General features: G+C 26.4%; 1 protein-coding gene across 3 annotated transcripts in view; it reads right to left on the bottom strand.

Moving 5' to 3' along the window:
* The window catches only part of LOC107170059 (ABC transporter G family member 20-like), a 68088-nt gene that overhangs the window by 4402 nt on the left and 46581 nt on the right, over nt 1-17105 (bottom strand). For all 3 annotated transcript variants that reach the window (XM_089216221.1, XM_015520067.2, XM_015520068.2), the window contains exons 7-13: nt 16550-16677; nt 15495-15717; nt 12745-12925; nt 9891-10006; nt 5646-5716; nt 4464-4552; nt 368-544 (exon numbers count right to left, since the gene is read on the bottom strand). In XM_089216221.1, coding sequence (XP_089072347.1) covers nt 368-544; nt 4464-4552; nt 5646-5716; nt 9891-10006; nt 12745-12925; nt 15495-15717; nt 16550-16677 — 985 coding nt within the window. The remainder of the gene's footprint in view (nt 1-367; nt 545-4463; nt 4553-5645; nt 5717-9890; nt 10007-12744; nt 12926-15494; nt 15718-16549; nt 16678-17105) is intronic.

Here is a 17105-nt window from a genome sequence, read left to right as displayed (position 1 = left end):
TGAGTATGCTAAGACTTTACTCAATATCCCTTAATAATTTATGGGTCTTTATGTTATCCTTTTCTATCTATCTATTTACAAACTCTTAAATTTTACTTACTTTTTTGTAGGTATATTTATTTTGATACCGCAGTTAGCTATATACTTAAATTGGCACTTAATTATCCACTGAATAATTTACATTTAAAAACAAGGGTTCTTATTTTAAAAATTAACGTTTGTAACATCACAGGACACTTCTTAAATAGTACAAAAAATCTCAAGAATTTGAATAATTTCATTATTAGAGGAAAAATGGGGGTGTGCATGATTAGTAAATCATTTTATAATATTTTGATTTTATTATTGTTAAATAAAACATACGTACCGAAACACATTCCACCGCAACCGATCATTGTCAATAGCAAAAACGACGGAAATATGTCGCCTACGAATGGATTGTCAAATACAACGAACATGACGATCATCACCAGAGTAGTTTGAATAAAGATAAATATCGTCTGCACTAGAACTTGAGCCAAAGCGATTTCAATGAAGTTCATTCCTATACAAAGTTGATGTTTGTCAAATTAAAATATTTTAAATTATAATACATACTATACATAATATGCAAATCTAAAATTACTTAGGTATATATTATTATAAATTGTTGTTTACAAGAATTATGTGTAATTAACATTTGTTATATTACATTAAGCAAACTAATAAGGTACCTAGTTCTAAAAAAACAAACGTCATAAATTAAGATAACTTATAATATCTATGGTAAATTTTATGTAATTAGTAAATATTATACTTATACAGTTATATATATATATATATATATACTTATACATTATACATGCTACCGGGTCATAATATTTTATTACCACATTTTCTATGGAAATCTGGTAATTCGTGTTTTTGTCGCCTATAGATCTTATTATATATTTAGGTATACTGTACCAGAAAAACAAAATTTTAAATAATTATCATTGAGTTTAATTTTAAATTTGTGGAATATATCACAATATTTAAATTTTATTTCGGTAGCAAGAACTTTATTGGGAGGAGGAAGGTTTATCTATTTCAACAGTTGTCACATGGAATATACAAACAATGCCACATGAATATTAAGGTGCTATATATAGCAGGTTAGTATTCAATTTCTCCTATCTGCAAAAATATATGAAACTAGGAAGTTGTGAATTTAAAATAGACTACTTACTTGATACTTTATTGATAACGTCACGCCTGTCAGACATTATTTATCCCAACAAAAACACTACGTCAACTCCGTGTAAAAAAACGCTAAGTAAAAAAAATAAATAAATAAATGCTGTAAAATGTGTGATATAAGTTGGAATCTAAGGTAATGGTCTAATGAATAAAATGTATGTATAAGTAATTAATTCAAATTTAATAAAAATTAGTTATTTATATAAATTTATAATATGAATTATTTTAACTCAAATTGATCCAATTTATTTATTGTAATGGTGCTTTCACTATTTAATTATATAAACTTAGTACCTACTTGGCTATACATTTTTTAGACTGAATCTTCCGGCCAAGTAAACTAAAATTGGATCAATTTGTGTTAAAATAATTCATATTATAGATTTATATAAATAACCAATTTTTATTAAATTTGAATTAATTACTTATACATACATTTTATTCATTAGACCATTTACTTAGATTCCAACTTTTTTTTACTTAGCGTTTTTTTACACGGAGTTGACGTAGTGTTTTTGTTGGGATATCATTAATTACAAAATAATTAAAAAATTTTAAACTTGATAAATGTAGTGAAATTTCAAACTTTAAATACTTATAAAAATAAATTTGTGCAAATGAATTTTTAATATTTTTCAACTGTTATTGTAACAATATATCAGGGGCATTGTATTACATTTTCACGCTTTTTGACCCAACAAATAAAATTTTATTGACATTTATAGAAAAACATTAAAAAAATTGAAATTTGAAATTAATGGTAAAAAAATGATGCGATTACAAATTCTAAAAAGTTGGTTACAAATAGTTACAAATTGAGTTTTATAAGTTACGAAATGTTTTGAATGATTGCTGGGGCAATGGGGCTGCGTGAGGTTAACCCCTCATTGAGAAATTACCCGTTGCTTGAAAGATATGAGTTTACAAATTCTAAAAACTTAGTTACAAATGGTTACAAATTGAGAAAATAAGGTTACAAAAATTTTGAAAATGTCTTATAAAGTGGGGGAGGGCTAACTTCAACACATAACATTGTTTATTTTCTTGACAAAATCAGTCAACGATAAATAATTAACAATAATCGATATTGTCAACTAACTTTTTTTTTGATATTCCGTCAAAACATTCGTAATATTAATATGATACATAAATTTAATTATTGTTTTAATTCAGTCAATATAATAAGTTGGAAAAAAAATAAAAAATGTGGTTCACATTACCCGGGCAGGACCACATTAGCCGGTCCATGTGCTAATACACATTGCCCGTAACTTATTTACATATTATAAAATGATTAATAACTAATGATAACCAATATGAGAGCATGCGAAATTGGGAAAGGCTAGGTAAGTTTAAAAAAAAAATGTTCAAGTCGAGTCGGTTAAAACGTAAGTTTATAAAAATTAGTAGGTGTATTTTTTCATCACTCATACAAAATTATTATCTATTAATTATCTCGTCCTCTAAAAATAAAACGTTTCTAAGCAACTAATTGTAATCTAGTATAAAATACCTAACTCGTTAAATTTACAATAATGTGAACTATAATGTTGATATATTATAGTGAAGTAGGTAAAGAGCTTAAAATATTAATTAGCTACTTATCTCAACAAGTTAAAAGTAACCAAGGCTGGACATTAACGAGTTAATAAGTTGAAAGTTAAGCTAATTTTAACTTATTAACTTAACTTACTAGTTCGCTGTTTTAATTAACTTAACTTATTTTTATCTACGTTAACTTAAGATCAATTTCTACTTTTTTAATATTACCAATTAAGTTAATTTTGAATTTTCGTTTTATCTAGAATATATTTTAGTCTATAACGGTTCTTTGATTTAAAATTCGTAGAATATTAGAAAATATTGTTGGAAAAAAAGAATATATTTTCGTAATTATTTTTATAAATAACAACTAATATGTTATATTAATTAAGTATGTAATAATAAAATAAATAATATTAATTTATAATAATATAGATATAACAATGAGACATTTAGTCGCCCGTATGACCTGATATTATATAAGATATATCAATAGCTACGAGCTCACGAAGTCACGTTTAATAATACTAGGCTTGTTAGGTACTCATTAATTATTATTATTATTATTATTATTACTATTACTTAATATTTATTAATATAATATTTTATAATTTTAATGATTGTCGATTATCATGAATTGTGACCATTTTATTACAAAAATACCTACCTAGTAGTACCTACCTATAAATAATGGTGTATTACCTATATATTTGTACAATTGTATATTTGTATATTCATAGTTCATAATATAGTTATCATTCCTAAAACTTCTTGTTGACAATTATTTGTCTAATAAAAATATTAAATCTCCTTTAGATTTACCAAATCCCCTTAAAGAAGTATTTATAAAATACAACACTGCCGTCCCTTCTTCTGCACACGTTGAGCGACTCTTTAGTGCTGGAAGACAGTAGTTGCTCAACAAAAGAAGAAGTTCAATGGCAGATCAAAATTATTTTGAAATTACTTTGTTATTGAAATTTAATAAATACTTTGAATAAACCAGCAGAAAAGTACTAGATTTTTTTATAGCTTATTTTTAAATGTTTGAGTTATTTATTTTTGAATTGTTAAGGTTAAACAATAAAGTAAGCACATTTAAATTAAAATATAAATCAACCAAGACTCCAAAGTGAAGTATAAATATTAAATAGAGTTATAAAATGATACAGCCCTACAACAGTTTTTAAATTATATATCTCATATTAATTACGTATATAAATTATATTACCTACTATATAAGTGATTTTCACTTATTTTAAAAAATGTTCAATGATTTTTTTTACTTACTTAACTTATTAATTGAAGTGAAGTTAAGTTAATAAAATTTGTTAACTTAACTTTAAACTTAATTGATGTATTAAAAAATATATTAACTTAACTTATAATTTAATTGAACAAAAATTTTTAACTTAACTGAGTTAAAAAAAAATCATTCACTTGCCCAGCCTTGAAAATAACTATAAACACTTGGGTTTTTTTGATTTTGGCGAAACATTATTGCCGCGTAAAATTAAGAACAATTTTATTAGTTTTTGGGATTATAATTTCAAGTTGAAAACAAAAAAAAATTAATTATTGAATATAGTTGCAGTATATAAACCTCATTTCATAGACTTGACCTTATAATCCATGTTAGCCTACCAATCTACTCCGCCTTCATAAATTAATAATATCTATAATTTAAATTCATTCAACAATACCTGATAAGACTACTCTCTCAATAACCCCTCCTTCTTTTTCAGAAATAATTGTAGATCCAGTGTAGATTGCAGGTAGGTAAAATGCACATCTTTAAAATAAAAAATAAAAAATAAAAAATAAAACATAATTGTTAATTATTATACTACTTAAACCTATGTTATCAAAATATATAAAGTACATAAAATTATTACATTATAAAGGTAAGCATAGGAGTGCACAAAATTTATAGTCAAGTGCATCAAATATTCTTAGGTACCTGATTATATTTCTCACCTTTCTCATTGTCCAAAGACAAATAGGTAGGTAATATTATAACTTTTAAATCATTATGAATTATTGACAATATGAATTTCACGGTATACATATATTTAATTTAATAATGAATAGTTTTATAAGCTACTTTATTAACCTACACTTAGTTACTTACTTAATGATAAAACAATAACATATCTTTTAGTTTCTATATAAAGTGCTTATATATTTTTCCATGCTCTACTGTGGCGTGAAATTCAGTGAGCATGAGAGGCAGTTGCTCATTCCCTTAAGAAAAAATAATAATTTGGTGGTAAACTGATATGATAGATTCTAGTAACTGATACAATCATAATATATGTTTCATACTTATTCGGTTATAAATGATTATAGGTACATATTGTAAATGTTATATTGTTTATTTGTTTGATTAACCTAATAACGAAATTAAATAACATTTTATCAATCGTAAATGAATAATTATGATGTGTTGATTCTGGCTGGTAAATGTCTATTTTTGTTCATCGTTAAAAAATCTGTTGTCCGTTTCCCTTAAAAATCCACGATGACACTTAATAGTAAAGTTGGGTAAGCTAATGTGATGTAGACATGCTGAGAGTCAAGAGATCAAGTATAATGTGTAATGATTTGATTGATTTCGTATAGGTATGATAACAAAAATTATTTTGATTATCTTGTATTTGATCATAAGAATAACCCCGAACGAAGATTCTATCGTAGTTTGAGTTATTAACTATTTTATTTATCACTATAGACATAAAATAATGTATTATTTTTAATAATTTTTTTGTAGTAAAAACCTTGTTAATTTTATAATTTTGAAGCTAAATCGACCAGGGACAGCAAAAGCAAATGATCTGCTGCACCTGGGCGCTGGACGCTTACCAATGGAAAATGGTTATACTTACAGTGCTATTATTGCTGGCGAAGCGTAATGTATAAAAGTTGGATTTTTGTTACCATAAACAGGATCGAGAATCTAAACAAAACATGTTCATTATTTTAGATATTGTTACAAGATAGTATAGGTACTAGGTATAATGAAATGACTGCTAACAGAACAACTTAGTTTTATAGCTAAATATAGTTCACCTAAGTCATGATACACGAAAAAACAGACATGCTATAGGCAGGGCTTGAAATTGATTATTAATACCAATACAAATTGTAAAAAGTTTTCTTAGAGATCAAAATCAATATTTTTTTTTCTTTATTAAAAATATACACAAACTGCAATTAAAAAAGAATAAATAAAATCGATGATTCTTACATAAATAATTGTTTCTAATTTTTATATTAAACAAGTTAATTTAAAAAATTTAATATATTTTAACTAACGCTCTACTATTCTGCTACACATAAGGTTAACAGTGCAATGGGTGTGTTAAATTTGAACAGTCCAATGATATAAAATCATTACAATATGTAAACGTGCGTAAAACAATTCTTAGTGAAGACGATTTAGCACTCAGTAAGATTACTATTTACTAAGTAGCTATATTTCATGATATTATTATGATAATATTAATTTATTTTATTTATAGACGTAATTGTGCTACAGTAGGTTAAATTAATTGTTGTCGAAAAATTTGAAAATGCCATCATATAATTATAATAATAATAGCAATATACCTAATCTTAAGTTTCAGGTACCCATGAATACCTACTCCCAAATACGAACTTGAAATTGTAAAAAAGCTGTATTTATATGTTTTTAGAATTTAATATTGGTTAAAGAATGATCTACTTACGTAGAACTTTGCTTGAAATGCTCAATAATTAGCTATAAAAATTCAACATGTTAACTGTACATTTTTAATTTGTAAATTTGAAAATTTGAAAATTTTTGCAATATTTGAACCTAACATGCTGATACAAAAAACTTGACTTTGTATTTTCAATATTTTTAAACTAATGTGTGATGACCTTCTATCATATTTCCAAGCTTTTTAACTCAATGAATATAATTGCATTGACATTTATAGGAAAAAAAGCTAATAAATTGAAAGTTGAAAATGACTAATTAGGTAAATGCTAGTCAAAATATTTAGAAAACTTTACTATTGCAGAAAACGATAAAATTAACATTAAATGTAAATTTTTTACAATATTGTTACATTGGATTGGGTTTTCTTTTCTGAACTCAATATTTGGAGTAATAAAAATGCTTTAATTTTACCTGTAAAATCGTGTTCTACCCCTTTTTTCGACGGGAGCCGTTTGGGAATTGACCTGTTCATAAAACCTTTTTCGACGGAAGCCGTTTGGGTATTGACCTGTTCGTAAAACCTTTTTTGATGGGAGCCGTTTGGGGAAAATAAACAATAGACGGGAGCCGTTTGGGCATTGATGATGTAGAAATATTGAAAATTTGTTTAAAGCTAAACGTCAAAGTAATGATTGTTAAATTATTTTTTACATTATTTTATAGCTTGAAGTTAAAAAAAAACTTAATTCATCATGGAAATTGTATAACTGCCTTAACTACATTTAGTTTTTTTATTTAAAATTTTTTTATGACATTGATTATTTTTATGAAGTACATTACTAAAATAACCAGATTAACACATCAGAAGACTTGATGTCAATTGTATCGATAAACACTAAAGAAAATACTATCTATAACCAACAGACATAAACAGAAGTTTCTTGTTTGTGCACAAACACATCAGAAGGTAAATTTTAAATTACTTTAACTTTTCAAATTATTATTTATTACCATGTAAATATAATTAATTTCATTAGATAATTCTGTTCGATTGGCAGATGGTGGAGCACCTTATGAAGACAGGAATAATTATATTACTGGGCTTGTTCTTTTATAATTAATATAATTTTTTTTTGCCAAAAGTTTAAAATTTAAAAATATAAAATATATTATAGACCTGATCCTGCTTTTTAGATAATCAATGACCATACCAGAGACTACATATCTATTAATGGATATTCACAAGATATAGACAGTTTAAATATCTCAAATTCTAAGAGGTCATATAAAAATTGTATCGAGGAGTTGCTAACACATATTATAGGCATGTTTATTGTTTATAGATACATAATTACATAATTGAAAAATATTAAATTATTAACTGCAAACTGCTTTATTTAGATATTTTAGTACAAGTTATCTACAGACTACTCTGAAAAATGGTGAAAAAATAAAGCGTCACTATCTGGTGTACTCTGAAAGTAAAGAAGCAGTTTTTTGCGTTCCATGTTTGTTGTTTGGTGGAATATCTGTGTTTGCTTCAAAAGGTTTTTCAAATTGGGAAAAATCAGAACAACGTATTAAAGAGTATTATAACTCACCAAAGCATCGATCAAATATGTTACTTATGAACGACCGTGGAAAGAGTAAAAATGTTATTAATCAACAATTGATTCAACAGATTGAAAATGAGAGAACATATTGGATAAATGTTTTGAAAAGAGTTGTAGCCGTAGTAAAATCACTATCTTGTAGAGGATTACCATTCCGTGGTCACGACTTTAACATAAGTAGTCCCCATAATGGCAATTTTTTGATGGGACTTGAACTAATTTCCGAATTTGATCCATTTCTATCTGAGCATTTAAAAAAATATGGTAGTTCAGGAAAGGGAAAAGTTTCATATATTTCGTATCATACAAATGAACAGTTTATTATTATGTCAAACATGGTAAAGAACATAATTATACAAGAAATTAAGAATGAAAAATATTTCTCTATCGGTGTAGATTCAACTCCAGACATTAGTCATATTAATCAATTCTCATTAAGTATACGATATGTTGATGAAAATAGAAAACCAGTGGAACGATTTTTATGCTTCTTAGATAATGTTGGCCATAAAGCTGAACAAATGGCTGGAGTTGTTCTTTCGACAATTGAAAGTTTTAATTTGAACATTTGTAACTTAAGAGGACAATCTTTCGATAATGCCAGCAATATTTCTGGCATTTTTCTGGTCTGCAAGCCAAGATTAAAGCTGTTAGTCCTCCCCGTCGTGTTTTAAATTACGATACGTGTTATTAGCTGATCCAGGTTATGATTTATTAGATTATTTTAGGGGAATAGCTCAAAATTTAAAATTTTAATTACTTATTATATTATATTATTTATACTAATACTTACAAGTAATACTAGTATCTATACCTACCAATTATTTTAATATTTTACTACCTACAACTTTTTGCATAATATAATATCTATTTTAGTTAATTTTTAATTATTTACTTTAATGTTTTAAAAAAAAAAATATTTAACTCAAAATATATATTTTTTGACTAAAACATACTTCGATTACATAACATTTTGACCCTTTAAATTTTCGATATTATATTATTCGATTAAAAATGTGTTGGCCAGACGACCAGAAAATTCTATTTTCTAAATCCATACAAAAAAGTTCACAGAAACATAAGCTATTATTATAATTATTTTGATTTTTTTTTTAAAATTATTAAATTTATTTCTTCAACAAATATGCTAAGATGGCACGTCTCCACCAAAAATTATTTTTGTCATTAAATTCAAATATAACTCATCCATTACAATGATATTTTCGACAATTACTGAATAGCTGCAGGCACCAGAGTGGTACCTTCTTGTCCATCTTTTTACTATAATTTTTGAATAGTATTAACTATTATTTGAATCATTATTTTACTGGCGAGGTGCCCACATCTTAAGTTGGCAATATAGATGCACAGCGTACTAATCATAATAAATCTACGAAGATAATATAAAATAAACTCGTTGAAGACAATAATGTTACCTATGTAAAAAATAAATAATGCATAAATGTATACCTAAGGTATATAACTATTTAATATTATTATTCATTAATCTGCCCTCGAAAATCATTATGCATTTATAATATATGTATGCTTACGTCTATACAAAACTATAAAATGTATAACAATGTCGTCAACATTATCGATTACCTACATTATTTATTAATTGTCATCGGAATTATGTAACTATGAAATGATATTATTGTAGTTTATAGGTGATTAACATTATAAGTATTGTGGTGGTTTGTAGCACATTATCAGATGTCTAATTTTTAGATATTACTCGGAATTCATTTGATACATTTTAGAAAAATATCATTAAATTAAAAATAGAAAACTATATAGATATAGGCATATAGCTGTAGCAGTCCACTTACCCGGATTGGCGTATTACCGATTCTTTCTGATATATTACACTTGTTGAAAAGACTATCAATTACGTCTGTGTAGCTGTCAAAAATGTCTCTTTTTATCATATCGTACATATACTTATCTGAAAAATAAAAAGTACTATTGATGGGATATTCTTTATTGTAGTGATTCCGCAGTATTATTAAGGCTGTTGAAAATGGGTTGTCTTTCGTATATTTGAAGTTTAAACTAAGGAACAGAAGAAAAAAGTTGGTACCTACACTTCACATTTTATTTTTGAAAAAAATATTTTAATTTGTTTATTATTCTTTACTGTGTTTTGTAAGAAATACATTTACAAAGTAAAAGTGACTTTTGAAAAAAAAATTTTGGTATTATACTAAGTAAGCAATACAAAAAAAAAGAAAAACCATTTCTAATAGAACCTAAAAAAGAGAATAAAGAATACACACACAATTTAAATCGGGCTTTTAGAACTGAGTGAATTTTGCTTCCGCTTTTCGGGACATTTATAGTCATGCACTCAATGGATATAAAATATTGCCAGAGTCCTACTCCTTTAAAATGGTTCGCTTTCAACAATCTTAGGCAGCCTGCACACTGAAGAAACTAGTTTTAAGAAACTAATTTCATGAAATGTGAAACTTTAGTTTCATGAAACCATTTAATTGAGAATCAAATAGATACGTACACCGAGTTTCATGAAACAAACATTTCTCATAGTTACGCAACCGCGGTTTCATGAAACTTGTAATTTTGGTTTCAACAATAAAGTTTTGTATAATTTATAAATAAATAGTAATAATATAATATACATATGTATAATTTATATTATATAATTATAAATTTTGTAAGTACATTTCATGTTATTTATGTTATATTTATCATATTTTAGTATATATACAGCATAATAACAATAGTAAATATAATTTATCGTACTAATTGAATAATGTTTTTATAAAAATCCAAATAATAAAAACATAAATCCCATAAATAGAAACGTTATCGATGTTTTGACATATATTATCTTTGTTTTTTTTTTTTTTTTTTTATACAAAATATCGTTTGTGACGATCTGCCATATTACTATTTTAAAAGCACAATGTACGTCGTTCGGAGTAGTAGTGTCTTGAGTTGACTTTAGTGATTGTGAAACATTAAATTAATTAAATTAATACAATATACATGCTTTTTTAGTTCTATATTAATTGATTTTATATATCTTTATTGTTAATATTTAAATACGATGTCGAAAGGAGATCGAGATTTAAATTTAAAATTAATAGAAGCAATCGAAGGATACGACTGTTTGTACGATTACAAAAACAAGGATCACAGCAATAGAGATAAGGTCCAACTTGCCTGGGAAAATGTTTCGAAGGAGGTAGGACGAACAGGTTAGTAAACAACTTTGAATTAACTTCGATATAGGTATTATATTTGTTAATATTAATGATTACAATGGTTTTTAGTCATGTACTTAATTTATAATAAAATAAGTTCCCAGAATAAAGAATTATTTAAGACTGTCGAAAGTGAACCATTTTTTATGGGTATGATTTAGTCAATAGGTATTCTTTGTTTATCGTGAGTGCTGTATGTGTGTAGTGACTGATCATTAATATGTGTGAGCTCTCCGAACGGATTATGTTAAATATAAACTATAGCTAAGATTCTTAAAAACTGTAAGTACATACAATACGTCACAATATATTATATACAATACGTCTAAATATTATAAAATGTTGAATAGATATCTAGACGACCAGCTTTTGATGGTTGGTTCTTATGCTCCGTATATTCTATATAAATGGTGAATATAGTAAATGTATATAATACCAAAACTATATTTTTACCTATTGACTAGATCCTAGTCCCGTAGATGTGGTTATATATAATTTTATTACTATGCAGTATGGTAGGATGAAGAGGGGCGCAATTCTCTAATTCCTGTTATTCATGATATTGTATTAATTTTATCATTATTTATCTTAAGTAGGCAGTTATTGAATTTTTTTTTTAACTAACATATAATCTTATATCCAATTTTTCATCAAATTCTAACAATAACTACTAGAGTCTATTAAAAAAGTATAAAAAACAAAATAGTTTGCCTACAGCTTCCATGCGCCTTAGTGATTAAACATTAAAATAAATCACTATAATCCGTAAAAACTAATCATTATTATTTACATGAGCGTATTTGTGACACCTGAAGTGTAATCAGTGCTCTAATTGGGAAAAATTAAGTAGAGGAGCTCAATTCAACGATTTAAAAACTGCGTTCCAAGTGCACAATCAATCACAATTTTTTTTTATGTATAGCAATTATATATAGCACTACTAACTATATAGAAGTCTGTGTTTCAACCACGGTAGATTATACGCCAAGAGGCCAAGAATCAAGTCACTGGGATGCTGATGCCCACCCTGCCTCCCCCATAGACACGCCTATGGTAATATCACACACTATAATATCTGTGGACCGCAGAAAAGCATGGTTGTAGATATTAAACCGTATATCTTAAATTGCGTAGAAAAGATATTATAAAATATTAAACTATAATATGACAAATAATAGAATTTTTATATAATTGACATCAATTAAAAATCCATATTTTAATAAAAATTATTTCAGAAATTAGTTTGTACCGTCTCCCCGTCTAAGTAAAAAAAATAGTAGGGGTAGGTACACAAAAGAAATAAAAATAGTAGGAGAGCTCCGTCCTCCTGCACCCCCTCCCCCCAATTAGAGCACTGAGTGTAATGTAATTTCACTCAGTTGCATCACTACTACCCATTTGGGTGCCATAATAGACAACAGTTATATTATATTAAATATATATTTTACGTTCTTACTTGTATTGTCAATCCATGCTTGGATCGATCCTAAGTCAAATATGTTGTTGTCGGTGATGTCTCCCCCTTCATTAAAACGGGTCGCCAAATTGCTACTGAAGTTTTTCGAAAAATGAAGAAATCCCCAGACTTTGTTTTCTGACACAGCATACTGACCGTCATCCGAATTAGAATATTCAACCTAAAATTTGAAAAAAAGAATAACTTAATACTACTGTCTGATTCGACAAGCATACTCATTTTTTCAATTATTCAAATTATTTTATATTTTAATTTTTCAATTTTATCGATAATTTTTATAATTTAAATTTTTTTATTATACCTGCCCGAGAGCCAAAACCATATTTTAAAATTTTTGAGATTTTTTACTACCTACTAAGGATTGTCCTGTAGCATTGTAAACTTCAACTTCAAATGAGATTACCTTTTAAGTTATACTTTTATAAATTATAAATGTTGATAGATTAATATTAGCATTTTAAAATTACCATAGCCCCAGTCTTCCAAACCCGTTGTAAATGTTAATAGAACTATATCTTTTGTACAATAGTGCACAAAGTTAAATAACTCCAAAACTACTCGTTAGAATTTTGATTTTGATACGTCAACATTTCAAGGAAAATGATTCACCAAATATGGTGAATAATACCATTCATATTAAAAAAGTAAAATGGTATCTCCACAGAATATTCCTAAGGCAGTGTAAAAAATCTCGAGACTAAAAATATAATAAGTACATATTATATTATATATTTTAAGTAAAAATAAAAATTACAAAATTCAGATTTTAGATGATTGTGTATTTGTGTGTATATACTTTATATTATATAGGTATACATATATTATATTAATTAGACACCCAAATAGCTTATAGGTTAATCTAATATTATGTATTTATTTTTTCTAAGTTATAATAATGATTTACAAATTCATATAAAAGAATATTAACGTATTCGTATACACTATACAGGTAAAATAAAATAAAATATTTTTCCGTAATTTATTTCAAATATAGCTTAGGACAGTTATAAACATTTGTAAATTTTAATATACGGTATAGGCACCTTCAAAATATGGAACAGGCGTGAGATGCATTATAGTTCAAATTATGTCGTGTGTTCGAAGGTCCCGTAAAATTATATTAAAAACCAAACGTAGAGGTATCCATTGCATTATAAATTTCGGCATTGAACTGTGATAATATGTGATTATAATTTACAGTGTTACTTTGCTATTTACCGTGTCGATATTTAATTTTTATCTTGAATATACGTGTGCAGAATTCTGGTTACTCGACGTTGACATTTTTATTCGCCAAATAATTATGATTAAGTTTTATTATTTTTTTTTTTTTTATTATAGCGCATCGTACACCGTAGTTCGTCATTTAATCGTCACCAACGAGACATCTCAGATTGCTGAAATCTGATACGTACAATAATTCTTAAGTAACACGTTCGATCACTTTTAGACGCATAAATAATTAAAATAATATTATATTAGTATGCATGTTAATAGAAAAAGGTTTTACAATTATAAATATTATTTATATTTCGATATTATTAATTATTAACAGATCTTGAACGACATCTTATTTTTTTTTCATCTTCCCGTGAATTTACTCTTTTTTAAACGCCGTTAAATATAAACTGCACTGCTTTTTGACAAAATATAATATAAAGTCTAAAATTAAATCCAATTGTAATTAATAATTTATTTTCTCTAACCATCATGTAAATAATATATAAATTAATTAAATATTTCTTTTTCGTGAGTCGACATATCCATGAGTTAGCGATTAGTGTAAGTAGTGCGAAAAACATGACAATGGTTGCTTACACACAGACATTTCCTTTTATTAATCAGAGTGCAGACAATCAAATTATTATGTTAATAATTATTAATTATTATAATTTTTCAGTCTGATTTATTATTAGTTATGTAAGTACTTACATATCACATATGTAGGTACTTATTCAATTATAGAATAATAATAATTACTAGAATGGCAACAAACCGGTAGTGATAACTGATGTAATTCGTAGATGTGCGAGACAAGATTTACATACGATTTTCTTTATAGATATTGCCGATTGAAGCAATTAAGCGATTTTAAATTATAAGTTATATTATCTATAAATACCTATGATTAACGAAGTAAAGACTAACTTTGCTTTAAAACTAACCCTAAGCTTCGTATTGTAATTGCGTCTTCGGGTTAAGCATACCTACTTTAGTACATAAGTTATAAAAAAATTCAAAATTAATGGGATATCTAAAAATGTAGAAATTGTTTTGTATAGAAAAGTAAGCTTCTGCCACTTTTTTAAATTTTTTGAAAAATTACTTATTATTTTTATACAATAGAATGCGCTTATAACACCTTTGAGCATCAGATAATAATCATCGAATATAATATCCGGATGACAAAAATATACTACTTGTGAGATACATTATAACTGAAAATCGTTTTATACAAAATATCGTATTATATACAGCATTGTAATAATCGCATTCTACTATCTACTGTATTTACTTAAAATAAAATTTGAAAAAACTGTAAAGCTTGAATTTTTTATTGTTTTTTGATACGTAATGGTATCTATTAAAATTATCATTCCTAAATTTTTTAACTTTTCGAACACGACATTACAACCGACGACCTGTAGTGTTTCCATTTAAGTCACGCAAAGAGCATTGACCAAAAACCGTCTAAAGTATATAAACAATAATTTGTTTGTAAATATTACCAATTCAAAAGTCTTCTCTTTTAATCTTTCCAATACCAGGCAACTGACCGGCACACCTCCGTCCAAAAAACAATTTTTCGTCTTCATCAACGAACACGTACCCGTTTGACTCACAGGCTCATCATTTAATATACCTAAAGTCAAATGTTTCGGGTCATGGCCACAAGCGACGTTAAATAATACTGTCTGTATCAGCGGTAAGAAGATTACAAATAAAGTAAACCTATAAAAACGGAATAATAAAACAAAACAATTTTTTATTTATTATTTATAACTATCTTTATTCATTTCTTTACTAAATATGAAGTAGTTTAAAAATATTATATATAGACTATAGTGATTCAATGACCATGCTCATTCTAATTTCTGCTTCAACAATGAAATTGTTCAAATCCTGATTTTTGAAATTTTTAAATGTATTCAAGATTTCAGATTCTTAAATCTTTTATTCTAATTAAGGAGTGTCTTGTGACGATTTAAACTTTTTTACAAACCATTCGTTTTACTGTAAATTATTTAGTGGATAATTCTTTTAAAAATATTGATGTACCCAATTCCAAATTAAAATGACTAGGTAGGTAGTTTTTCAGTTAGTACATTTTTTATTATGGATAACGTAAAGTTCTTAAAAATGATTTTACAACAATATAAAATAAATGTAATATTGGATCTAGTATATAGGTACTATACTTAAATCATTTTTAAAATCATTTATATTCATGGATTAATATTTTTCACAAACATTTTCACATCCCCATAGTCCCCTATCTTTTTATCACATTACACCTATTACCTAACTCAAAAACTACTTGTTCGAATTTAAATTTAGGTACGTCAAATTAAAAAACAGAAATTTGTATATCCCCCTGAACACTCCCTATAAGTAGTACAAAAACCTTCGAGAGTATGAAAATTTGATCACCTATTTCAAAATTCAAAAAATCAAATTTTTAAATACTACTTTATTGAAGAAAAAAGGTAGTCGCATGTTTAGTGAATCACCCTGTATTTATATTAATAATATTATACATTATAATAGCATATACTATACTCACGGTATGTTTCTTCTCAACAGGTAAATGTTTTTACACACCTGAGCTTTGAAACGTCCAAACGTAAATAATGTGTTGTTTAACAACGGTGGTGGGGGTAAATCTCGAGCGTAAGAAAACCTTCTTGTAGGCTACAGGATAAACACGAAATATTTAATAAAAAATAAATATTAAATGTTCACAATATTGTGAAGTTATAACTTATAAATATTGTTATAAGTACCGATTATATAAATATTATTATACCTACGTCAACTGAATTAAAATACTACTATATTAGTTTATGTGCAGTGTGACCACAGACTTCTATAATAACTAGATAAGTAACTCCGTGCATTAGTTGAAGCCGGGTTCCGCCATTTTCTCGGTTGGCAAATAGTATGCAATATTATATATTATGTATTTATGGTAAATATTAATTGATGTTGTATTGTATTTTATTATTTCTAGACTTGTTGTTTGTAACAAAAAAAAATTATTTTATATAGATAATTTATAATTTCGTTTATTCCTTATACATTTTGTAATGCCAACCAATGTTTTGCCAACCGAAAAGATG

The sequence above is a fragment of the Diuraphis noxia genome, unplaced genomic scaffold (assembly GCF_037042655.1).
Source record: "Diuraphis noxia isolate RWA-SAM2 unplaced genomic scaffold, SU_Dnox_SAM2 contig0001, whole genome shotgun sequence".
Classification (NCBI taxonomy): domain Eukaryota; kingdom Metazoa; phylum Arthropoda; class Insecta; order Hemiptera; family Aphididae; genus Diuraphis; species Diuraphis noxia.
Note: the sequence above shows the minus strand (reverse complement) of the source record. Positions and strands in the feature narration are given on the sequence as shown.